General features: G+C 50.5%; 1 protein-coding gene across 1 annotated transcript in view; it reads left to right on the top strand.

The window, feature by feature from the left end:
- ICE1 (interactor of little elongation complex ELL subunit 1) overlaps positions 1 to 25,842 on the top strand; it is a 69,508-nt gene that overhangs the window by 24,252 nt on the left and 19,414 nt on the right. The window contains exons 7-14 of the mRNA XM_052659138.1: positions 540 to 577; positions 2,792 to 2,874; positions 3,086 to 3,125; positions 3,203 to 3,259; positions 13,214 to 13,300; positions 15,433 to 15,806; positions 18,098 to 22,633; positions 24,020 to 24,188. Of these exons, the coding sequence (XP_052515098.1) occupies positions 540 to 577; positions 2,792 to 2,874; positions 3,086 to 3,125; positions 3,203 to 3,259; positions 13,214 to 13,300; positions 15,433 to 15,806; positions 18,098 to 22,633; positions 24,020 to 24,188 (5,384 nt within the window). The remainder of the gene's footprint in view (positions 1 to 539; positions 578 to 2,791; positions 2,875 to 3,085; positions 3,126 to 3,202; positions 3,260 to 13,213; positions 13,301 to 15,432; positions 15,807 to 18,097; positions 22,634 to 24,019; positions 24,189 to 25,842) is intronic.

Here is a 25,842-nt window from a genome sequence, read left to right as displayed (position 1 = left end):
AATACTATGTTCACATCATTTACAAAGCTTGCGAACTACACATACAGTTATTTCACAGTAACTCAAGAGACTTTCTCAGAGGGTTTTCTACCTTCTCTGACTCAAAAATCTTGCCTAAAACTGAAAAAGTGTAGTTTTCTAGCCACTATCTCCTATAAAATGGTGGTGTGACTGTTCCCATCAGACATGCTTCTTAAAGTAACCTCACCTGATCAAGATATCACCTGGACACATGAGCTTGGCTTAGATGAACCATGCTCATCTAAGTCCCAGGTGTGGCATGCCTGATAAACAGAATTTTAAATCCATTTTCCAAATACTGCATGAAAACAGCATACTGTTCTTTCTGTGGTTTGCTCTGCCTTCTGAACAGTTGGTGGTGTTAGTGGTTGGTATGTGATGCTTGTCATGGCTAACGTTTTGTTACATAAATCTCAGTAATTTAAAAAAAAAACATGTACCACAGATTTTGAGGTTGTCATATGTTTTTTCCATTAATACTTCCCTCATCACATTAATGTGTACAATTTTGTTCTCAGGAAGAAGAAGCTAGAAGCCAAAGTGAAGAAGCTGGAAGGTAACTGGCACCCTGTCACCCTGCTGGTGGGGGCCATCATCCTCGTGCGAGTGATTGGTGTTTGTGCTGGGCTGCAGGTCTCGGTCAGGCGGTCCAGTCCTGCTTGTGACAGCGTATCCCTGGGAGAGCACGTTCAGGGTACCCTTGGGCAGAAGTGTGAGCACCACGCTCCTCTCAGTTCCTGAACAGACGTGCAGGTCCTTGTCGTGTCCACTTAGAACACAGCCCACATGTTCCGTGTAAGAAGCGGCAGTCAGTCAAAGGACGTAATTTTGAAAGCTGAATCTCGTGGGGCCTTCTCATTTTTTTGTGATGAAATCAGTGGTTAGTCGGAAAGGATACTCCTTTTAGTACTCAGAAACTCAAACGAGTATTTGGATGTGCATGACTCCGGTGAGGGAGAGATCTCTGTGAGGCTCCCTGTGTCGGGGCTTTCCGCCTTGTCCCTGGCAGCCCACCCGCCCACCCCTGCCCCGGCCCACCACCACCGCTTTTGGTCAGGGCCCTGTGTCTGCGCTGAGCATGGGGGGTGTGGACCACACGGGGGTCTGCTCCGTCGTCCTGTGGCAGCCAAGAGCCCTTTCAGGAGTCGAGTTTGAGATCTTCCCTTCTGTTTCTCCCCATTCACTCTGTGGTTGTGATGTGGAGATAGCATCAAGTAGAGATGAGGGAGCCCTGCAGACCCTCCCTGGTCCCGCGAGTGCCCCGCGCTCTCAGCCAGGTGTGGGCCTGGGCTGCCCTCTTACTGCGGGCCTTCCTGACCCTGCACTGGCCCTGTTTTCACACCACTAGTGCTCTGCTTCAGAGAACGGTTTATTTTTTTTAGTTAATTTTTTAATTGAAGTATAGTAGAGGTATAGCATTGTGTTCATCTCTGCCGTACAGCATAGTGACTCACATAATATAAACATTCTTCTTTAAAAAAGCATCCTTTTTCATCTTTCCGTTACAGCTCCCACAGCAGATTGAGTTTAGTCCCTGCGCTGTGTGGTAGGACCTTGCTGGTACCGATTCTGTGTATACTGGTCGGCATCTGCTAACCCCACACTCCCGCTGCCTCTCTCTCCATCCCCCTTGGCAACCAGGAGTCCATCAGAGAACAGTTTTTTTCATTTCGAGTGTGAATTGAGAATTTGAATAGACGTTGCTGAATATGTTTCCAGTTATTAGCTTGCCTAAATTGAGCCCGGTTTTTCAGACTTAAGCTCTAAATATTTTGGTAACAACTTTTCCCCTGATTTGGTTTTTGCAAAAGCATTGTGGCAGTAAGTACAACATCGCTGTGTTCCTTCCCAGATGACCTCTCGCTAGTGTGTGGGGATAAGTGTCTATTTATGGACATGTTTTAAAGGGATCCAAAGTGCCTGTGAGAGTGTATGAAGCCATTACAACAAACTTCCTTTGAATCAAAAATATATTTTCCATGTGACAAAAACATGTTTCTAGTAAGTGATAGGACATAGAAATCAGATGAAGAAATAGGTTTGTTAGAGGAATCAGGAGGGGACTGTCTCTATGGTGTTTATAGGATTTTACTTCTCATAGCAATTGTATGTGAACATATTTGGATGCAGTCAGTACTGGTCAGGTTTTTATAGTATAGTTGAACCCTTTGGTGCTTCAGAGCCAAAAACCTGAGTGAAGAGTTTGCTCTTGGTCGACAGGGGAGCCACACAAACGTGTTAGAAGGGCCTCTGTGATAGTTACGGGACTTGGGGTGAGTTGACTTGAGGCAGGGTAACTCTGGGCAGGCAGGTACAGCAGTGTAGTAAACACCAGGAAGGCTGTCCCTCCCCCTGGATGAAGAGCAGGGTATGAATGAACCACTGCTTAGCAGAGTCACACTTCTGAGTCTCTGGCGCCGGAGTGTTGCTGGTTGTTGAGGAGTGAGCAGGGCAAGCCTCTCCTCTGTAGGTCTTGAGTGTCAGCCTTTTGCCTGACTGAAGGGTCTGGGTTTGCTTGTTTGGGGATTGGAAAGGTTTCTTAAGGCCTGTGACAGTTCTTCGTTTTTGTAGATAATAGTTTAATCAAAAGTGTTTCTTTATTCCTGATTCCGACAGAATACTGAAAGAACAGTAACTTTACAAAATCTGTTTCAAATTTGAAAAAAAATGAGAAAAGCTCTCAGAAGGTTTTTTGAGTATTTCATCAATGGTACTTATAAATTTGGTAAATTATTTTTCTCTTTTACTTCACTGTACTCTTTAAATAAAGAGGCTGCTGTCAAGCAAACTCAGGACTTCAAGCAACTAAGGAATGAAAAGAAAATACTTGAAAAGGAATTTAAGAAGACACAGGTAATGGATCACAGCAGTGCCGCCTGTGTCCAGGTCTCCTCTCCAGACCTGCTGGTGTCCTCTCTCAGTGCAGTGGGTCCCCATCATACAGAGTCAGAGGCCCCACGGATGCGAGGGCAGCAAGGGGCGCCCTTGGGCTGCCCCCGTGCATCCAACCAAAACAGCTGCCCTCCTATCCACTGCTTACACTGCTTCTGTTTTGTTTTCACAGGAAAGACTCGATGAATTTTCTAAGCAGAAAAATGAAAGGGGTGAGTATTCAGTTAATGCTTACTTAAAAATGCTGTTTTGACACACATTATTCTAATTGTTTTTCCCCACATTTTAGAACTGAGACATATTGGAACACAAATTTCAAGTGATTCTTACGGAAGCATCGATAAAAGTGAGTAGATCACAAGTGTAGTCTTGGTCTCCGTGCATTTCTTCGAGTGGTTTGGGAGGTTGCTTGTTACTCTCACCTATAATGATGGGGATTCCAGGACTTGTAATGATTTTGTTAGAAAAGACCCCTCCTGTTTCCTGTCGTGCTTAGATCTGTAACCTTGCTGTCGGATAAAGCAGTCCAGTGAATGAAGGAGTCAGTAAGCTGAGAGAGGTATAATTTCCACACTTGGCAATAAATAAGTCGAGCTTCCTCGTTAGGTTATAGTTTATTGAGTTAACGCTCGATTTCTTAGGTGCCAGGTGTATAGAAGTGGCTGAAGGCAGGCAGGGAGACCATGGAGTCTGAGCCCTGCCGGGTGTTTTGGCAGACAGAAGACCTGGGGAGGCTGGACGTCCCACGGAGGGTGCGGTGGTCCTCTGAGAGTAGGGTTGCCCCGCGCCCTGCTCGTCGCCTGCTGCGCCCGCCGCCACATGGTGGAGGCGTGATACGAGAAGTGGGGACCCTGGGGTTCACATCACCACTTCCACCTGTTGTGGGACCTTTGGCCATGTACCTCCCTTCTGTGTGTTTTCATTCTCAGTTTTGGAAAAGGTAGGAGTTTCTGCTGTGCTATCTTGTACTTTTTTGATAGAGATAAGTTCAAAATGATTAATAAGTAAATAATGGTCTTTTCATGTCATCCATCCATGTTTTTTCAAATGGAAATTATTAAAAACACATTGTTTTGTGCAGGTATCTAGTATCTCTTCAGAAGTCTCCTTTACCTTTTTTCCTTCCTTTATTTTTTTTAGTCCACAGTTCAAGGTTTCAGGTTAGACAGACAGTTGGCGCGTTTCAGCCACCTGGGGCCTGGTTCCAGTTGTCGCCATCACTGATGCTTGCTCCACATGTCTTTGGCTCTTCCTGCTCTGAGGTGTGGAGACTTGCGTACTGGTGCTGCTGAGGAAAGCGAGCGCTGGAAAGCGCTTGGCTCTGCCAGCTGACAGCCAGCTTTTGAGTTTGGTCATCTCAGTTTTAGGAGTCAGCCGTTATCAGGCCTTCCTGTTTAAAACAGAACCCTCACTCCCTTCCATAGTTGCTCGCTAGCCTCATGTTCTGATTTTTCGTCAAAGAACTACTTGCTAGTTTTACTAGAACTAGTAAAATCTTTTTTTTAACATATCTTCTCTGTGAGGGAAAGGATCTTGTTTATTTTCCTTTATCCAAATAAATGAAGTCTTTAGGAATCTGCTGATTATTTAGCTGTGGAGCTTGGTGGGTTTAATTCCCAATGCTTAAGTATGTCTTTAACACTTTGCTCTGTTAATGCTGGACTTCTGAAGGACATTATGAGTTGGAAAGAGCATTGGGCTGGCTTCACTGTTGAAAAGACTGCCTGAGTCCTGTGTTGGCCTGTCTCTCTTTCATATTCCTTGACTAAAGATGGCTGAAGATTAAAAAAAACAAAAAGAATAGTTAAAACGTGCTAACAATTACTGAGGAAGGTGTAAAGCAGATGGTGGCAATTGGTGATGAAATCCCCAGTCATAGAGAAAATGGCAGGCTTTGACTGTGGGAGCCTAGAGTCCCCAGACTGGGGGTAGTGTCGGGGTGAGGAGGAGCAGTGTGGCTGACGGGGTGGGAGGGCTGCTGCCGTCCGGCTGCACACTGTCACGGGCTGTGACCCAGACTGGCTGCAGGCTGTGGCCCAAGTTTCGTCTTCTGATGAGTTACGACATGGGAGAACCCAGGGTGGCTGTGGGTGTCAGAAAATTGGGTTAATGGTGCTGCTTTGAAGGCTGGCTCCCCGTGTTTCCAGAGAGTGAGGTATGTGTGCGCCTTGTGGGTCCTCGCCATTCTCACTCTGCTTGCCCTCCTGATGAAGGCATGTCCTGTAGGTTCATGACACGAGGACCTGCGTTCATTGTCAGAGGAACAGGACTGTGGGTGGAGGCTGAAGAGATGTGCTCTGGCTGTGCGTGGTGCTCCTGTCCTGAGGAAGGGCAGGGACAGGAGAGAAAGACACCAGGAGCGAGTAGGCCCCGAGGCCAGTCGTGAGCAGGGAGAAATGTCTCCAGCGGAAGTCGAGTCCTGAGAGGGTGTCTGGGGGCATAGCCGTGGGCCGCTGCTGTGCCGTCTGGGTCAGTTCTCTGACACTAAAAGCACGGCTGTAGAAGTGAACCACTGGAAAGGCTGGGTTGCTGAGTGGGCAAACAGAAGGTTGCTGTGATGAGCCAAGGGGTTTGATCGTGGATATCTCTGAGTATGTGGTATACAAAGATAAGGAAATAAAAGGCGTTAGGGAACATCTGAGCTGTTGGAGTGTAGAGCCAGATGTTGTGATGGTCACGTAGGACTTCCCAGAGCGGAGAACAGAGCTACTCTTTCCAGAGAGAGTGTGATCAAGAAATGATAGGAAATTTCCCAGATCAAGAGCCTGATGTGTTAGTTATATTAGAAAAGCCTGTCAACTGTAAAGCATGATTTTTATGTACAGTCTCCATCCCTGACTTGTTCAGAGGAAATACATTTAAAAACAAATGACACAGAAAGATTGAATAGAGGGGGATGGATATAGAAATTGCAGTTCAGGCAAATTCTAATTTGAAAGCAGTCATATAACACAAAGGGCTTCCCTCGTATTTCAGTTGGTAAAGAATCTGCTTGCAATGCAGGGGGCCTGGGTTTGATCCCTGGGTTGGGAAGATCCCCTGGAGAAGGAAATGGCAACCCAGTCCAGTATTCTTGCCTGGAGAATCCCATGGACACAAGAGCCTGGCACCATGGGGTCGCAAGAGTTGGACACAACCTAGCAACTAAACCAACCATATAACGCAAAGAATAATTCACGCCTAGGAAAGAATTTGCCTGGATTAAAAGGAACTGTCTAGAATGGTCAGCAGTACAGTTCATCAAGAAGATACTGCTCTTGTGACCTTCAGGCATAAAACTGCATTAGGTGAAACGCTTGGATATTCTAGGGGAGAGAGCCGAATCTGACCTCACGAAAGACTTCAGTGTGTTTGTTAGAAATAGAGAGTAAAAGCAAACAGAATGGGAGATGGAATGGGAATCTTGATTGCAGGATGGATGATTTGCATTAACTCTTAGAGACTGGGGATTCTTTAAACTGCTTTTCAAACATACCTAAAAGCAGACTGTTTAGTAAATGAAAAGCTGCAATCTGAGATTAGGTTATAGATATTTCAAAAGATATTAATAAAAATCTCTCCTACCTCCTTCCTGAAAAACTGCAGAACACACACAATAAACCGCTCTTGGATAGCAGAAAAGATAAAAGCTGAAGTAGTAAATGGTTTTGGAAGTAAACAAAAATAAGGCAGCATTTATTGAAATCTTTGAGATATTGCCAGTATTCAGTGAGTGATCCGTGGACTTAAGTGATGTTATGAGGATATGAGGATAGACACAGGGCAGCCTCAGAGGAAGGATCCCTGAGACACACCCTTGTGTGCCAAGTGGCTTCGGTCATGTCTGACTCTTTGTGACCCCATGGACTGTAGCTCACCAGGCCCGTCTGTCTATGGGATTCTCCAGGCAAGAATACTGGAGTGAGTTGCCGTGCCCTTTTTCAGGGGATCTTCCCAAGACAGGGATCGAATCCACAGTCTCTTTAAGTCTCCTGCATTCACAGGTAAATTCTTTACCTCTAGCACTACCTGGTAAGCGATGTTAGGATGCAGGAATTACAGTAAATGAAGCAAGAATTCCAGAAAATGAATGTCTTAAGAAGGTAGGAAAATACAACAGAAACCCAAGGAAAATAGAAGGAAGGAATTGATGAAGGTGGAAACATAAATGAATGAAATAGGAAACAGAGCAGTTAATTTGGGACCTTGGAAATGAAGGGCTGGCTCTCTGCAGTGCTGGTGAAGCTGACCAACCTTTGGCGAAGCTGATCAAGAAAGGAAGGCAGAAAAATGTAATAGCACCAGGACTGAGGAAGCTGTCAAACTACATTTGGAGAATTTCTGAATTTACAAATTTCAGATTTTATCATGTTTATAAAATAGACTGTTTTGTAGGAAAACCCACTCAGATTGACATAGAGCTGTTGTTGGAATATCCTGAACAGAGAAATAACCCGTAAGAAAGTTAAAAATTAAAGATAATACTATGAAAGATCTGGACGGTTCACAGGTGAGCAGGTCTTCAGTGAAAACCTGATGCCTATATTTTTGCTTTAGAGCTTAAAAACTACGGACTGCTTCCTGTCTCATTCTTTTAGACTAACCGTGTACCAAAACTAATTGTATATGTGAAGATATGCACACATTTCTTCAAGACTCAGAACTGTCACTTAGCAACAAAGCTCTGAAAATACTAAAATTTTAAGAACTCACATCTATTAGTAATTTAGAATATGGACAAATTATGATGGAGGATTTATCTCAGGACTACCACAACAACTGGTTAAGAGCGCATGATAGGGTCATCTCAATTCAGCATCCATTCCTCATTAAAAAAAAAAAGACAAGATAATAATAGAAAAAACACTTTGAACTTGAGAAAAGTGAAACGCTGAGAGTGTAGTCTTTGCATCAGAAACAAGGCAAGCCTGCTCCTCCACCCTTTCTGTGTATGCTGGAGACCCTGAGCCATGCACCCGAGTGGACTCACAGAGCAGGAGCTGTGGTTGCTAATAAGGAAGAGTCAGATTGTTGTCATTTTAAATGAGGGGACTGACTAGGTAGAGAAGGGAAAATAGCGGTGTTGGAGCTTGGGCAAGCGCTGGTGCGTACAGTGAGGACGCACGGTGGGTTGTCACTAGTCTGTTGGAACAGGTGGGATAAGAACAGTCCGTTCTCAGGTTGCTGCAGATCGGTCAGACGCCCAGGGAAGTACCTGAAGGCAGCGTGCCTGCCTCTGTGAAGACAGCTCTAAAACCGCCGAACATGCACACAAATGCTGTGTTCCTGGGTCCAAACAGTGGAGGCACAGAGATGGGAATTTTCCCCACATGTATGTATAAATATATACTCTAAGACTGGATGGGCATGGCTTATCAGAAGCAATAGACTCCGTGATAATAATTTAACCCTGAGCCACAGTCATGCCAGCACAGTACTAAAACATAGTTGCAAGGTTGTCATGATTAAGGATGCGTGCCGTTGATGTGGACACTGACAAGTCAGCGGAGTAGGCAAGTCTAGAAACGCCCTCCTCAGAGAATCCTGGCATTTGGTAAAGGAGGCGTCTGTCCAAGGGTCAGGGGAAGGTGTGTGGTTCAGCCGAAGGTTTTCACGACTAAGTCCTGAAGGTGCGACGGAGTGGGCTGTTGTCTGCTTGCTGGTATCGGATAGCTCTCGTGTCAGACTGGAAGTAGTGAAGGAGTGCTCAGTTGGAATAGGCATAGCTCTGGTTGATTGCCTCTGTAAGAACAGAGAAGGAACTTTTCTTGTTTTTTCTTTAAAGTTCCTTGTTTTCTGTTTGGGTATTTGTAACAAGCAGGGTTTTCCAAATTTTCTGGCGTATTGAGTGCAACACTTTCACAGCATCATCTTTCAGGATTTGAAATAGCTCAACTGGGATTCCATCACCTCCACTAGCTTTGTTCGTAGTGATGCTTTCTAAGGCCCACTTGACTTCACATTCCAGGATGTCTGGCTCTAGATGAGTGATCACACCATCGTGATTATCCGGGTCATAAAGATCTTTTTTGTACAGTTCTTCTGTGTATTCTTGCCACCTCTTCTTAATATCTTCTGCTTCTGTTAGGTCCATACCATTTCTGTCCTTTATGGAGCCCATCTTTGCATGAAATGTTCCCTTGGTATCTCTAATTTTCTTGAAGAGGTCTCTAGTCTTTCCCATTCTGTTGTTTTCCTCTGTTTCTTTGCATTGATCGGTGAAGAAGGCTTTCTTATCTCTTCTTGCTATTCTTTGGAACTCTGCATTCAGATGCTTATATCTTTCCTTTTCTCCTTTGTTTTTCACCTCTCTTCTTTTCACAGTTATTTGTAAGGCCTCCCCAGACAGCCATTTTGCTTTTTTGCATTTCTTTTCCATGGGGATGGTCTTATCCCTGTCTCCTGTACAGTGTCACAAACCTCCGTCCGTAGTTCATCAGACACTCTATTTATCAGATCTAGTCCCTTAAATCTATTTCTCACTTCCACTATATAATCATAAGGGATTTGATTTAGGTCATACCTGAATGGTCTAGCGGTTTTCCCTACTTTCTTCAATTTAAGTCTGAATTTGATAATAAGGAGTTCATGATCTGAGCCACAGTCAGCTCCTGGTCTTGTTTTTGTTGACTGTATAGAGCTTCTCCATCTTTGGCTGCGAAGAATATAATCAATCTGATTTCAGTGTTGACCATCTGGTGATGTCCACGTGTAGAGCCTTCTCTTGTGTTGTTGGAAGAGGGTGTTTGCTATGACCAGTGCATTTTCTTGGCAAAACTCTATTAGTATTTGCCATGCTTCATTCCGCATTCCAAGGCCAAATCTGCCTGTTACTCCAGGTGTTTCTTAACTTCCTAGTTTTCCATTCCAGTCCCCTATAATGAAAAGGACATCTTTTTTGGGTGTTTTTTGGGTGTTTCCCGCAAATTTGGAAAACTCAGCAGTGGCCACAGGACTGGAAAAGGTCAGTTTTCATTCCAATCCCAAAGAAAGGCAATGCCAAAGAATGCTCAAACTACTGCACAATTGCACTCATCTCACACGCTAGTAAAGTAATGCTCAAAATTCTCCAAGCCAGGCTTCAGCAATATGTGAACTGTGAACTTCCTGATGTTCAAGCTGGTTTTAGAAAAGGCAGAGGAACCAGAGATCAAATTGCCAACATCCGCTGGATCATGGAAAAAGCAAGAGAGTTCCAGAAAAACATCTATTTCTGCTTTATTGACTATGCCAAATCCTTTGACTGTGTGGATCACAATAAACTGTGGAAAATATGAAAGAGATGAGAATACCAGACCACCTGACCTGCCTCTTGAAAAATCTGTATGCAGGTCAGGAAGCAACAGTTAGAACTGGACATGGAACAACGACTGGTTCCAAATAGGAGAAGGAGTACGTCAAGGCTGTATATTGTCACCCTGCTTATTTAACTTATATGCAGAGTACATCATGAGAAATACTGGACTGGAAGAAACAAGCTGGAATCAAGATTGCTGGGAGAAATATCAATAACCTCAGATATGCAGATGACACCACCTTTATGGCAGAAAGTAAAGAGGAGCTAAACAGCCTCTTGATGAAAGTGAAAGTGGAGAGTGAAAAAGTTGGCTTAAAGCTCAACATTCAGAAAACGAAGATCATGGCATCTGGTCCCACGACTTCATGGGAAATAGATGGGAAAATAGTGGAAACAGTGTCAGACATTATTTTTGGGGGCTCCCAAAATCATGTGGTAGATGGTGACCACAGCCATGAAATTAAAAGACGCTTACTCCTAGAAGGAATATTATGATCAACCTAGATAGCATATTCAAAAGCAGAGACATTACTTTGCTGACTAAGGTCCATCTAGTCAAGGCTATGGTTTTTCCTGTGGTCATGTATGGATGATGTGAGAGTTGGACTGTGAAGAAGGCTGAGGACTGAAGAATTGATGCTTTTGAACTGTGGTGTTGGAGAAGACTCTTGAGAGTCCCTTGGACTGCAAGGAGATCCAGCCAGTTCATTCTGAAGGAGATCAACCCTGGGATTTCTTTGGAAGGAATGATGCTGACGCTGAAGCTCCGGTACTTTGGCCACCTCATGGGAAGAGTTGACTTATTGGAAAAGACTCTGATGCTGGGAGGGATTGGGGGCAGGAGGAGAAGGGGACGACAGAGGATGAGATGGCTGGATGGCATCACGGACTCGATGGACGTGAGTCTGAGTGAACTCTGGGAGTTGGTGATGGACAGGGAGGCCTGGAGTGCTGTGATTCATGGGGTCGCAAGGAGTCGGACACGACTGAGTGACTGAACTGAACTGAACTGACCTCTCTTGACCCAAATTATCCAGTCACTGTGTGAGGTGCATCCATATTTAAGTTGCAGAATTTTATTATCAAGTAGTTTATCTACATTTCGATTAACCCACCCAAAAGTCTGCTTCCAAATACCGTGACCCCCTTTGCTTAAATGACCTGACCAGGATCCCTGCTTATTCGGTTCAGTCCAGTCTTTCAGTTGTGTCTGACTCTTTGTGACCCCATGAATCGCAGCACACCAGGCCTCTCTGTCCATCACCAACTCCCAGAGTTCACTCAAACTCACGTCCATCGAGTCAGTGATGCCATCCAGTCATTTCATCCTCTGTCATCCCCTTCTCTTCCTGCCTCCAATCCCTCCCAGCATCAGAGTCTTTTCCAATGAGTCAACTCTTCGCATGAGGTGGCCCAGAGTACTGGAGTTTCAGCTTTAGCATCATTCCTTCCAAACAAATCTCAGAGCTGATCTCCTTCAGAATGGACTGGTTGGATCTCCTTGCAGTCCAAGCGACTCTCAAGAGTCTTTTCCAACACCACAGTTCAAAAGCATCAATTCTTCGGCACTTAGCTTTCTTCAGATTCCAACTCTCACATCCATCCATGACCAGTGGAAAAAACCATAGCCTTGACTAGACGGACCTTAGTTGGCAAAGTAATGTCTCTGCTCTTCAATATGCTATGTGGGCTGGTCATAACGTTCCTTCCAAGGAGTAAGCGTCTTTTAATTTGATGGCTGCAGTCACCATCTGCAGTGATTTTGGAGCCCGAAAAAATAAAGTCTGACCCTGTTTCCAGGTGGAAATGCCCAAATTTTCCAAGTTATGTATGTTTGCCTATTTGTCCTGGTCATCTTTCTGTGGTACTTATTTATTCATTGTGGGATTCTGCTATAGATGTAGTTTGCCATTAAGTAGGGCTGTCCTGTTCCAAAATTTGTGATTCCTTGGAGATATTTTGGTTTAGAAGATTGATCTTTTTAGCGTCTCTAGAACCGGATTAAAGATTTCAGTGTTTTCAAGAAATGATTCTTTTTAATAACCTCAATGGAGCTATAACAGAATTTTGAGATGACTTGAAATTACCAAGTACTTAATAACTATTTTCAGTTAAACTTTAAGTAATGTGGCGTGTCTTTTTATGTGTATTTGACACAAACTATTCATATTTATATTTTGATGAATGTTTTTTGCTTGGAACATTTTGGGGAATTTGTATTTTTAATGTTAAATTTACTTTAAAACCACAATGTGATATTCTTATGTTGTATGACTTTCATTTAGTTGCAATTGTCCTTTGCCTTTCAACTTGAACCAGTGATTCTTAACCGCTTCAGGAATTCAGACCCGTTTGAAAAAAACTTTCAAAAATTCCAAAGCTCTCACTTTGCCTGTATAGATGTAGATGCTTCTTTCTGTGTGTCTGCTCGTGCAGGTGACTCTCTCTCCCTCTCCGTATATCTATACCCACACGTTTGTCTCCTCCCATTTCCTCTTAAGGCCATTAAAGAATTTCCCAAGAGCCACAGAGCCCCTAAGATAATTACTGCCTGGTCACCTCTGGTGGCATTTCTGATGACCTCATGGAAGTGAGTGGATACTGTTTCTTCCGTGTGGAATCTGTGGAGCAGTGATCTACACTGGTCATTCTAGCTGGGCTTCCTCCCTGTGCTCCCCTGTCACATGTCACTGCCTGTGGAAAATGCAGAGGCCAGAGATTTATTCATCCTGTGCCTATGTAATGGTGGGGAAGCCCTTTCCCAACAAGCATGTTGGGTTTTCTGAGTCCTGCCATGTGTGCACCGCATCCTCCAAACAAAACCCAGGCTTGTGTTCAGCCTTCAGTCAATATGCCTTCAGTTGAGTAGCCGGCTGAATTGTGTTCAGTGATTGAAGGAGGGGAAGGGGGTTTAAGTTACCTAGCTTTCTAATTGCGTGATAAATCCCAATTTCCCAGGAGTGTGTTTTGGCCTTGGGCTGAGTGAGCCGAATGCCATGACTAACACTTGCCTCTCTTCCACAGGGAAGGTAAAACTGCTTCTGAAGGAGCTCTGGCTGTGCATCAACACCACACACAGACTCCCTGGTGAGGGCGGCAGATGCATCCCAGGTGAGGGGGAGGCTTCCAGAGCTTCATTTCATACGGCAGTGGCGGTGTTTACTGTGGACGTTGTACGTCTTTTTTTAATTTCTTGAATCTCTCACTGAAAGAGTGAAATAAACTGAGATGGGCACTTGCAGTCATCCAGAGCTCTGCTCCTTCCAGCGTGACTTCTAGTCTCGCTGAATGCGTCTGGCTTTGAATTTTGTAATAGTTGCTTCATCAGGGAACATCCACGGACACTGGAAGGACTCATAGAGGGGGAGTGTGTGTGGCTGGTGCAGGTGGAGACCGAGTTTCCCCGTTTCCCCGCCCATGTCCCCTTCCCCGGGTTCCTTTAATTGGGCTCCCTGGTGGCTCAGATGGCAAAGAATCTGTCTGCAGTGTGGGAGACCTGGGTTCAATCCCTGGGTCAGGAAGATCCCCAGGAGAAGGGATTGGCTATGCACTCCAGAATTCTTGCCTGGAGAATTCCATGGACAGAGGAGCCTGGAGGGCCCCAGTCCACAGGGTCGCAAAGAACTGAACTGTGACTGAGCGACTGATGCTTCCACTGTCATTTTTTTCTGCCTTTAGTTGCCCGTGCTCTGACAGTTACTTATCTTTCCTTGTCTCCTGACCCTTTTGGAGAGTACCGATCATTGGGCAGAAAGCCTGTGGGTTGTGGCATGTTTTCTTGTATTAGAGTGAGGCTGTGTATTTTCCACAAGAGCTCCTAGTGTGTGCTGGGGAGAGAGCGTGTGGTCTGCCTTGTCCTGGGGGCTGTTAACCTTGATCTCTGTGGAAGGCGGTGTCGGCCCAGTTCCTCCTGTGAAACTGCTGTTGCTTCTTTTCTCAGTGGCCCCCCTGGGGGAGGCGCTGTGACCTGGCACGTACTCTGTTTCTCTCCAGCCCCAGCCCCTGATTTTAGCTCTGCTGGTGCATCTTGTAGGCTGCGATTACTACTTGGTCGAATAGTGGCTTTTGTAATTCCCTCGTTTCCCTGAAGGTATTAACTGCAATTCTTCTGTAAGGAAGAACTGTCATTTTTCTCCACTTATTCATTCACTTTTAATTCACTTACTTCTGTCAGTATGGTCTCAGAGACACTTGTTTTATTCTGTGCATTATAATCCAGTACTTCTAGTATTCATCTTATCACTCAGGTTGCCGCAGGTGCAGTCACTGGGACCATCTGGGCCTCTTAGGCATGTCCGTCTTTACATCTGGTTCTGCAGGCTGTCTCGGGCTCAGCTCATGTGTTCCCCTCCCCAGCCCTGTAATCAGCCACTGCTCCAGGGAGCCCTGAGGCCTTCTACGAAAGGTGTTTTTGTAGCTTTCATATATTTTTACAGCTTTCAAATATGACAGGTGGTTGTTTCCAGTTAATTGCCAGGACACAATATTTTTACTAACAATTAGCATTGCTGTTGCTCACCAAAATCAAAACCCAAAGAGAACTGGCATTTTATAGTAGTTTTCTGTTGTGTTACAGTGCAAAGTATTTCTGTGACATAGTCAGGTTCCTTAGAGTATTGTACAAATACTTTCATGGGGTGAAGGTGAAAGTCACTCAGTTGTTTCCAACTCTTTGTGACCCCATCGACTATACAGTCCATGGAATTCTCCAGGGCAGAGTGGTGGAGTGGGTAACCTTTCCCTTGTCCAGGGGATCTTCCCAACCAAGGGATCGAACCCAGGTCTCCTGCATTGTAGGCAGACTTTTTACCAGGTGAGCCACAAGGGAGGCCCTACATGGAATAGGCCTGGTATCAGTTGATTTTAGAAGGAGAAATTTATTTCTTGTCGCCTTGTTGCAGAAGGCTGTTTCTCCCCAATACCGCTGACTTCCCAAGAGAACGAGTGTGTCATCGAGGCCTGTCACCATGGCTACAGACGGAAGCCTTGGCAGGCACACCCTGCTGCCTGTGGACAAAGGCATTTCGCCCCTCCCCCCGGCTGTCTTCGCGTGTGCTTGTTGAGGGAAGCATACTTTTGTGGGACATGTTTAGTTCTATAGGATATTCCTTAGGAAGGGATTGTTGGCTTTTAAAAATGTTTCTACTTGGATTTAATACAAGCATTTTGAACTGTTAAAATAGGTGTTTTTTTTTTAAATTGATAACTGTAAATAATTTGATATTCACTTTTTTTCCCCGCAGAAAAACCTGCCCAAGAATACTGCAGATCCATAGAGTCCGGGGAAGATGGGGTGCCCCCTGCAGCAGATGGCAGCCCCGTCCGCACCTCAGCAGTGCAGACGTGCCTGGCAGAACTGTCTATGGAGATCGAGGGTGACTTCTCTGCCTGTGAGGACGTGGGCAGAGCAGCAGGTCGCGACAATGGCCTCTCTCAAGAGGACCTGAATCCTGAGGCTGCGGCGTGGAAGAGTGGGGCTCAGGGCCCAGGTTTCGACGAGGACCTCCAGGCTGCGGTTGACTTCTTCAGGCTGCCTCCGCCTCTGCTGTCCCCAGTGCCCTCCCCGCCGCTGGCGTCGCCGCCTCACCTGGGCGTCTCACCCTCCCTGCTTGCACCTGTGAGTGGGTACTGTGTACTGGCCTTACCAGGTGCCCACCTCGTCCACCCTGACACACGGGCGTGCCCCACACAGTGTCAGGGAGGAACCCAGGAGTTAGCGAGGCACGCCAGTGCCCCTGGGGTCCGCATCTTAAACCCACGCACATGCACACGTCATGGTCTTCATTTTGTGCTGGGGGTGCATTTTACTGTCTCCATCTGCAGCGTGCTTTAAGTCTCCTGTGGAGGACTGTGTTGCAGTTGTTTACTCTAACCTTTAAGTTTGGACACGTGGCGGGGATGGAGTGAGTGAGTTACACAGGTGTTTGTCGGCCTGGAGTGTTTCAGAGGCAGAAAGTCCATGTATGGCATGCCCGCCTGTTAGCTTAGGTTGCTGCATTCTCCGCCTTCATGCAATGAATTCATCATCTCTGTATTTGCAGAATGGTTTATGTAATTTCTTAGGAAGTTAGTCTTTTTTTTCTCTTTCCTTTTTATTGTTTAAATTGTAAAAATGATAGGGGTCACAAAGAGTTGGACACAACTTAGCAACTTTTACTTGACAACATACTTACTAGGAGACTTGGAAAAAACAGAACCAAATTACGTATAGAGGAAGTTAGGACAGAGCAGATGTGTACACTTTTGGGCTTAAGGAAGAAAGAGATTAATGGCTCCTTTGAATCACTTCATTTAGGAACCGTAATGCATGTCTGTTATGTTCTGGACATGGTGCTGGACACCGTGGGCACAGAGGTGACAGGACCTGGTCACTCTTGCTTGGGTCTTGGGTGATTGCCCATGAGGGCGCTGTGGTGGCGTCTGTGTTGCCGAGGGCTAGGCTGGGCTGGGGGCTCACCCTGGCAGGAGGCTAGCACACCCCTGATAGGAGAGGCCCCCGGGTGCTGGCGTCCGGCCGCCCGTGAGGAGGTGCCGGCTGTCTCGTGCTGTTCACAGAGCTGTGGCGCTCGGGGCAAACCTGGCGCGGGGGGTGTGCACCCAGACCAGGCCCAAGCCCATGTGCGTCTTAAGGGCTTGGCGTTTTCTCCTGACAGCAGTGGGGAGCTGTTGATGGGTCCAGAGAAGTGAACCTAAAGGTCGGGTTCCACGTGAAAGTTTCTGTTGAGTCGCGGTGGGGATGGGAAGAAAGTGGGAGACTCCGGGGAGAGGCAGGACCGTGGACTGGAGTCTTGGGATCAGCAGTGTCCTGCGTTCTTAACCCCTGAACCCAGTTGCCACTGGAGTTAACTGGTAGGTACTGGTTTGGAAAAGGTCTCCAGGCTGAGACAGCAGCGAGCCTGGTGAGATTTGCGGTGTGGCTGTGAGAGGAGGGGCGGCCAGGGACGCTGGAGCCAGCACAGAGAAGAGGAGCCTCTCTGGGCAGGAAATGGTCCACCTTAGGGGTGGGCGGGCCTTCCCTGGGGGTGCTGGGGGTCGGGGCTGGGGGGTGGGGGGCAGCGAGGGCTTGGGGCCGGTGGTGTCACTCCCTCAGAGTGGGCAGGAGGTGAGGGCTGCATCCTGACTGAGTGCCAGTGAGGCCGCTGGCAGAGGGAAGAGGCTGGAAGCGCCGCTGGCAGTAGAGGAAACCAGGATGGGAGGCTGCCCTGGAGCCCACAGGAGGAAGGGCTTTTGTGGCGGGAGCCTGTTTGGGTCCAGGCTGGTTACTCCTCATCCCTCTGCTGCACAGGGCTGAGGGCAGGGCGGTGGTGCACTGGCTCTCTGGGGCCGGGTGATGGAGGCATGTCTCAGGACGAGAGGGGCGGTCGGGAGTCGCAGAGGGCTTCTGGAGCAGACGTGGAGGTCACGGGCCATGGGGAAGGGGCGTAGTCCGTACACGGAGGGGAACTTGAAGGGTCCGGGGATAACTGCAGCTGGGGTGCAGCCTCGGTGAGAGGTGTGGGCAGAGGGGCTCGCAGGGCAGCCCCCAGAGCGTGGGCCAGGCTGAGGGGGCAGGAGGGGCGAGTGGAGGTAGAGAGGACAGCTGGGCGGCTGCCGGCAGTGGGTCTTCCGAGTTGAGGAGGACGGTTCAGAGTCAGGACAGAGTGAGCCCTCGTCTGCGTGTGCAGCAGCGCCTGGACGCCCCTCGGGGAGCAGCAGTGCGTGTGCACGGAGCACTGGCGGGTTTCTCTGAGGAGAGAAGAGGAGAGTGCTGGCTCCCCGACCCCTGCCCACCCACCCGTGGGGCGCCTGGGGTGGCCTGCCTTCCTCAGAAGCTTGCAGAGCGTGTCTGTGTCCAGTGCATTGAAGTAGTAACTGTGTAGTTGGTTGAAGTGGTATGTAACTGACGGCTACAATTCCTTTGTTTTTAAGGAACCCTTCTTTGGAGAGGGTGCTGACTCCAGCGATTATGACTTGGCCCCACGTAGGAACTCGGAGCCTGTGGCCAAAGAAGATCCGCCTGAGGCCCAGGACCGCTGTGGCTTATCTGGAGAGAGGAAAGGAGCTGGAGCCTGGGAGGAGCGGCCCCACACCCGCAAGGCCGCCCCAGCTCTCAGCGCGGGGACCACGCTCGGCTTTGGGACCTTCGCAGCAACCCTGAGGGGGCCCGCAGCCTCATTCACCTTCGCTCAGGAGCAGCTCTGGACCGTGTCCTCTGAGCTTGGGAGTGGGAGAGAGAAGGGTGTTGTGGACGAGCCGGGCAGGCACAGAGAGGTCGGGCAGAAGGACAGGTTGGTGCCCACAGTGTGGACACGTCCTAGAGCGCTGGGCGGTGAGCCTGCTGAGATGCTGTCGGGCGGCCTGGCTCAAGAGGAGGGTGTGGCTCGTGGTCAGTCAGACCCACGTCCCCCTGCCCTGGGCCTGCAGCCGCTCAGGGAGCCCGGGGCACCTGATGGGAAGACCCTGCTGATCCCAGGGATCGAATCACCCAAGTTAGAGCTGGCCAGGTGGACGCTCACTGATGGAACTGCTTCAGAATCAGGGCAGCAGTCAGCCTCTGGTCATTTCCAGGGACAGCCTAGAGCCTTGGAAAAGGAAAGAGGAGCCACGCAGGGGTGCATTTTGGGCGCGCCCCCCACCCCGGGAGCCACGGGGCTCGGCCTGGGAGATGTGTGGTCTTGCTCCTCGGCTTCAGGCCCCTCCCCTCTCTGTGGCCGCCACCCATCTCCCTCGGGGCTGGAGGATGGCGGTGGTCCCGCTGTTCCCCCTGCCGTCAGCCCTCCCCGCCCTCGCGGCTCAGAGCAGACCGCACCCGCTGCCAGGGTGACTGCGGTGGAGGTGCCCCCCGAACCCCCGGGGTGCTCCTCAGGAGGGGCCCGTCTCGAGAGCAGCTTCCCGACTCTGAGTCCCGTGTCAGGGGTGTCTGGTCCTTTTGGTCAGAGGAGCGGGCCGCTGGGATGCGCAGCCTTTGTGAAGGACTTCAGCGATGCCCGCTCGCTCCCGCAGCCTCTGTTCCCCCCGCGCTCGGCGTTCCCTGGATCGGCCGGCATTGGACTAGCTGCGGGGCAGGCGCTGAGGGTGGAGCTCGCGCCCGCTCGGACAGGTTTCAGAGCGTCGCCGGGGCCTGCGTCCAGCTTGGTCAGGAGCAGCTTCGGCTTTGGCAGGAGCGCTTCCTGGCACCACAGTGACCTCTTGCGGCGGGGCGGTGAGGCCAGGCCCCGGGCCGCGTGGTCTTCGGAGGGCAGTGGGTCGGCGTCCGTGTTTGCCGGCGAGGACCGCAGTCCTGCTGCGCCCCAGGCCCCCACATCCGTGCTGCCCAATCAGGTGTCGGTGATCACCAGGCAGGCACGGCCTGGTCCCGCACAGCCTGCCCGCCCGGAACCCCTGGCGCCCCACAGTGACACCCGGGCTGGCTGGCCAGGGTGTGGAGCGCAGCGTGGCAGGGAGAGGGGGTCCCCCATGCAGAGCAGCGCTCGGAGCCCTGCCTCAGGAGCCCCCGCCTCCTGGGGAAGGTTAGATTTTGATGCTCTAAGAGGTTCTTTCCCAGTAGAAAATTCCCATCATCCTACAGACTGTAAATCCTCATTCTCTTCTGAGAACATCCCAGTCCCAAACCGGGACGCTGTGACGGGTGCTGCGGTGCAGGAAGAGGCGCAGAAGCGGAGTCCCGGTCTTGTGGCCACAGGCGTGGACACGGCCAGCTTGGATGTAGATAAACGTCCAGACACGGAGCTGACTCTCTCCAGAGGTTTTCCTGCTGGAAAGGCAGTCAGGTGCCCTGGGGCAGCTCTGGCGGTTTCACAGGCCCCGCCTGCCCTACAGCATGGCCTGAAGGAACACCTGCAGCTGGAGTCTGCGAGTTCTGGCCACACGCCTCCTGAAGGCCTGGGCGCCGCTAAGACCGCGTCTCCACGCACTGCCCCGTGCTGTTACAGTGGCATCCGGGAGGCGGGCGGAGGCGACACTGAGGTGGAGGAGAGCGAGGCGCCCAGCGGCAGCGAGGGAGAGCCCGAGCCCGAGCCGGACCCGCACAGTGGGCACCCCAGGTGGGGTGCGGGGGCTGCAGAGGCTGGGCCTTCTGTCGAGGTGGGCTCCCTGACCTCAGCTCTGCAGGACTTCAACATCAGCACGCTCTCTGAGATGGACAGGCTGTCCACGTCCGAGGTTGCCATGTTTCTTGAAAGCTGTCAGCTGAGAGACTGTAGCTCAGCGGACTCCGTTTCAGAATGTTCTAGCAAAGGAACACTGACTAGAGGAATGAAGGAGGATTTGAAGCACAGCAGACCATCAGGAGAAGGGCATGGAAGTCAGCTCTGTGAAGAGGAAGCGCTGGAGACCTCTGAAGAGTGGGTGGAGTCGGAGGAAGACGACTGTCCTTTGCGGGCTCAGCTCCCTCGCTGCTCCCTGGAGACGCTGTCCGAGGTGCTCACCAGGCTCGGGCAGGAGATGCAGGCCAGCCAGGAGGACAGCGAGGCGGAGGAGGCTGCGGGGCTTCTGCTCCTCAGAGGGCCTGAGAGCGCGATGGCAGAGCACTTCCAGCAGCAACTGCCACCTCTGGACACAGCCATCACTGCCTCGCCCACGCCAAGGGCCGGCGTGCACACTACTCAGGGTGGCTCTCCTGCCCGTGCTGAACCCGGCTGTGAACGCGTGCAAAGCACGCCTGAGGGCCTTGTGGACGCGGTCGGGCCGGCAGGCAACAGGGAGGAGGTCCAGTCAGAACCCACAGAGCCCTCGGTCCCCACCACTGACCCGGGGTCGGGGCCAGAAGAGGTGAGGCTCCAGTGTCAGATCTCCACGGTGACCTCTGAGGTCATCAACGTGCTCTTCAACAAGGATCAGAACCTAGTCATTGAGAAAGGGGACAACTGGACCATCATCAACGGGGTGGCGCTCATGCCGGAGCTGGGCCAGGTGATCCTGTGTGACGCCCCGGAGGACCCCCCCCTTTCCACCCATCCGGAAGAGCTGGCGGCTGGTTTCCTTTTGGTTCCTCCCGTGGAGAGGTCCCCAGAGGCTGGTTGCCCTGGCTCACCTCTTCAGGAGCCCCCGTGTGCCCACAGTGCAACTGGAACCCAGGAGGATATCTCAAGCAGCGGGCAGAGTGGTAACTTTGATAAAAGTCGTTTGCGAAACAGACCTGTTAAACCCAGCGTGAGGATCAGCTCTGAGATATACGATCAGAACTTTGAGTCGCAGACTGCTCCATTTGATCACACTTATTATAACTCGAAACTGGAGCCACTGGGCAAAAACAAGAATCGATCAAAGGTTTCAAACAGAGATCAGTCCAACAAGCCAGTCAAGACTCTGGCATCAGGCCAAGTTGAAACCGCTCAGCGTGAAGTCTCTCCGTCGTCTTCAGGGGACAGAGGTCACGGAAAACCCCAGAGAAGTCACACGCAGACCATCCTGGCCAATGCCGACACGTCCACACCTGCAGACTGCTGCGTGGACACGCTGAGCAAGATACGGCAGGAGGTGGGCCCCCCACTGCCCCCGCTGCTGGCCCCCCTGATCGCCACGCCGCCGAGGACGTCCCGGCTGGCATCTCCCCTCATCTCCAGCTCCAGCCCCTCCTCGCCACTGTCCCCACTCTGCCCAACATCCCCGTCGTCCGAGCCCCTGGCGCCTCCTGTGGCGTCCCCGCTGCTGGAGGAACCAGGACCCTGCTCTCCTCCGTGTGCCTCCCCATCCCCATCGTCCGCGCCGGCCGGAGACAGGGTCTTGTCGTCTCCACTGCAGTTCTGCGCAGCAACCCCAAAGCACGCCCTCCCAGTGCCCGGCCGCCTGCCCCCACTTGCACCTGCCCATCCTGCGGTGACAGCGCCCCCAGAGAACTCTGTGAAGATCCTGGACACCATGTACCCAGAGCTGTCTGCCCGGGCCCGCACCCTCAACATCCTCAAAGGGAACATCCAGCTCACGCGTGGCCCGCCGGCCGATCGTAAAGGCCTGTCGGGGCCTGTGGGCACCATCACAGGCTTCCAAGCCATCGCTTCCAGCTCCACCGCCTTCGTGAAGGCAGGGGGTAGCTCCAGCAGCGACGGCAAGCACAACAAGGCGGGAGGCCTGGGGCCTCCGCAGGACCTGGCTGGGAAAAGGACGCTGTCTGCCAGCGCACTGAGGAGCGCCAAGAGGCTGCGCCTGGACAGCGGGTCCCCAGAGCCAGAGCCCACCCTGGAGGGCATGGGCCGCAGCCCCCGGACGGACACCCCCCAGGCTGCAGCCCTGAGCACAGAGAAGGACAGGCATACTCTCCCAGCCTCGCATTCCCCCCCCAGCCCTGAAGAAACCACAGAGTCCCCCGAGAGAGCCATCGCGGAGGCCCTGAGAAAAATCGGGGAGGCGACCTTTGACCTGTTACCTGTCATCCGGAGTCACGTGTATGTGGGAAACATCTCCACAAAGCCGGTGATGCGAGACCAGGAGAAGGACGTTGTCTACGAGTTCAGCACCACAAAAAAGGTATGCGGCTCTGCTCGGAGAGCGCTGGGATTGCCCGTCTCCCGACAGAGGCTGCCTCCCGCCAGCAAGGGAGGCCCTGCACAGAAGGTCCCGTCCCCTGACACAGGCTGCCTCCTGCCAGCGAGGGGGCCCCTGAATAGAAGGTTACTGTCCGGGTTGGACAGTCACCCCTGTAAGCATCAGGGCCTGTGCTCTGTTTCTAGCCAGCAGTTTGTACGTCTGAGAAGTGGTCAGACACTGGAGACTTGGTAGTCTGTATTCACTAGATGAGTTAAAATTTTAAAGGGAAAAAAAGGTGCCTGTCAGGACTTAAAGTGCACAGTTCCTATTGGTTCTGACATGTTTAAAGGCTCAAAATGATTTGCTTCAGAGCATCAGTTGCTTTGTAATAGAGCCTTTTTGTCAGTGGTGTTACATACACATTTGAGAATTTTGAGAGAAAGTGTGTGGGTCCCCCTCTCTCCCCCCACACTTAATGCAGGTCACCAGTCAAATAGGAACACACGCTTAGTTTCAAGAGGAGGTGGGGAGAGAAGTGTGTAGGTTTGCATGTGGGGTTTCTTAGGCGTTTCCTAGGTTGTTATCTCTTCCATGTTCATGTTGATGGTGGGTGGCTGACTTCCAGTGTCCCTGGATTAACAGTATTGGTATCTGTATATGCCTGGAATCACAGTGGCATACATGCTGTTCATTTCAGAAAGCATAAAGAGCAATACAGGTAACTTTGGAAGGATATGTATTTTCACGTGATTGAATGTATCAGGTTATTTAGTACTCCTTTACCTGAGTAAAGAAACTGTTGCCCAATATTCTAAGGTCTCCCTGCAACGTGGGAGACCTGGGTTCGATCCCTGGGTTGGAAAGGTCCCCTGGAGAAGGGAAAGGCTACCCACTCCAGTGTTCTGGCCTGGAGACTTCCATGCACTGCATAGTCCACGGGGTCACAGAGCTGGACACGGCTGAGCGACGTCCATTGGCACAGACGGGGTGAACGTGTAGAGTGCATTGCAGTTGAGGCAAGGGTGGCGGTAGAGTCAGAGTGGGCTCCACACACAGAGACTAACTTAGTGAAAGCCAAACGTAGCAGCTTGTTGGAGTGGCAGTGGTGACGGGCATCAGGAGTCGGACCAGCTGTGGCCCCCACGCCATGCTGACCTCTGCCGAACCGCCCGTCTGCCCGCTGGGGGCCCCCTTCTCCGCAGAGCCTCCTGGCTTCCCTGCTGAGGGCTTACTTAGCGCAGTGGCAGCTGGCCTCTGTCCGAGACAGTACCCCTTTTATTTTTCCAGCTTTCCCAAAGACTTGATTTGGTAACTTGTAGCTGTTCCGTAGTAGGCTAACGATAAATATCAACGTACATCGTCTTTGTTTTTTTTCCCCCAATTCAGCATTTAGCAGAGAGCTTGCTTCACTCTATCCTCTCAGAGCTGAAAAGTCAGAAGATGTCCGTGGAGCACAGCTACATCCACGCGCTCTGCAGGGTGTACGTTGGGGTCTGCCGGCAGCTGGGAGACCTGGAGAGGGCGCGCCTCTTCTGCTACGGCCTGCTCAAGGAAGGTACGCGGGGGTGGTGGCGGTCTGGCCTCGGAAGCAGGGGCTTGCTCTTTGGCCTGCTTACACGTGCCTCTGGACCTCCAGCGGAGTTGTTGCTGCCTGTCTTCTGTGAGTCTCCCTGGTTTGCAGTGGAGGAGTTGCGTGACTGAAGCTTACCGAGGTCAGCACGCGCATCCCTGCTGTGTGTGGGAGGGCCTCTCCCCACTGCGTCTTGGTGTTGCTGCTTGTGCAGCTGCCTTGGAGTTGGGCGTGGTTGGCACAGCGGGGAGTCATTGTGACGCAGCAGCTGCTCTGCTGTGCCCCTGGCTGGGAAGAGCAGAAACTGGTGGAGTCACGGGCTCACCAGCGGTTTCAGGGAGACGTGGGGAGCAGTGCTGCCCTTAAGAGTCTTTCCTTTGTGTGCTGTGCCTTCAGTCTGCTAATGGGGAGCAGGCCTCATTCTTTACATCAGGTCGTCAGGGAAACGTTGAAATAGCAACGTGATACGCAAATGCAACTGATTGTCGTATCAGAGTCTAATCTCGATTGCAGAGGCTGATAACCTTGTGTCACCATAATGGCTATGGGGTTTTTGAATCTGGATGAACCTACCATGTGTAGACTTGTGCGTGAAGCTGCTGTGTTGGTTGCCCACTTTGTTTTTCTTTATTTTTTCAGTCACTGTCTTATTAGCAAATAGTTACAGGGTGTACATAAGCGTGAAGGCTTTGATGGTAACCCAACCCAGGTACAGCCCTGCAGTGATGTACACCTGGCCGTGACCTCACAGGAGCACCCAGCAGGTTTACCGCGGTGGAGGGCGGCGGGGAGGCGAGCCCCGCGGGGCGGCCAGGCCCGCCTGGGTCTCTGTCTCTCCCTCAGACGCGCCCAGTACCCTCTCCCGTGCGGATCTTTGTAACTGTGTCTCTCTCGGGGAGCGTCTCTCTCCACTTGGTGCTGGTCAGACAGCTCCCTTTCCCTTTGTCCTCTCTTCTCCACTAGATCCCGTCAGAGTACCAGTTTTGTTTCTCTTGTTCCTGTTACATCCTCTCCCTGGAAAAATGCGTTGTGTACTCCCACTAAGTGTCCATTGAATGAATGAGAGGTACAGTGGAAGGTGGCTTCGAGCGAGTCTTAGGCCTGGGATGCTTTCCTTGTCAAAGTGACTTTTGAGCTTTGATGTGAAGACAGAAGCGAGGGAGAGAATTCCAGGGGAAGGGAACAGCCTGTGATTTCCTGGGACAGGAGAAAGTGTGACCAGATAAGCAGTTTTCCAAGTAACAGATCAAAGTAGCCCAGAGAGTATATGCTTTGGGTTACTCTCCTTCTAAACACATCACAGCCTTAGATAAAATAGAACAGAGAAAATGAAAAAGATATGGCTTCATGCCAAACAGGATACAAATATTTGTGCTGACTGGTATAACCACTTGAAAACACTTAGTTTCTTATAAAATTAAACATTAATTTATCATCGTCATTGTTCAGTTGCTAGGTCATGTCTGACACTCTGGGACCCCATGGGCTTCAGTGCACCAGGCCTCCCTGTCCTTGACTGTTGCCTGGAGTTTGCTCAAATTCATATTCATTGAGTTGGTGATGCTGTCTAATCATCCCATCCTCTGTCGTCCCCTTCTCCTTCTGCCTTCAGTCTTTCCCAGCATCAGGGGCTTTTCCA

This window comes from Budorcas taxicolor, chromosome 20 (assembly GCF_023091745.1).
Source record: "Budorcas taxicolor isolate Tak-1 chromosome 20, Takin1.1, whole genome shotgun sequence".
Taxonomy (NCBI): domain Eukaryota; kingdom Metazoa; phylum Chordata; class Mammalia; order Artiodactyla; family Bovidae; genus Budorcas; species Budorcas taxicolor.
This window is presented reverse-complemented; position numbering and strand designations above follow the sequence as displayed.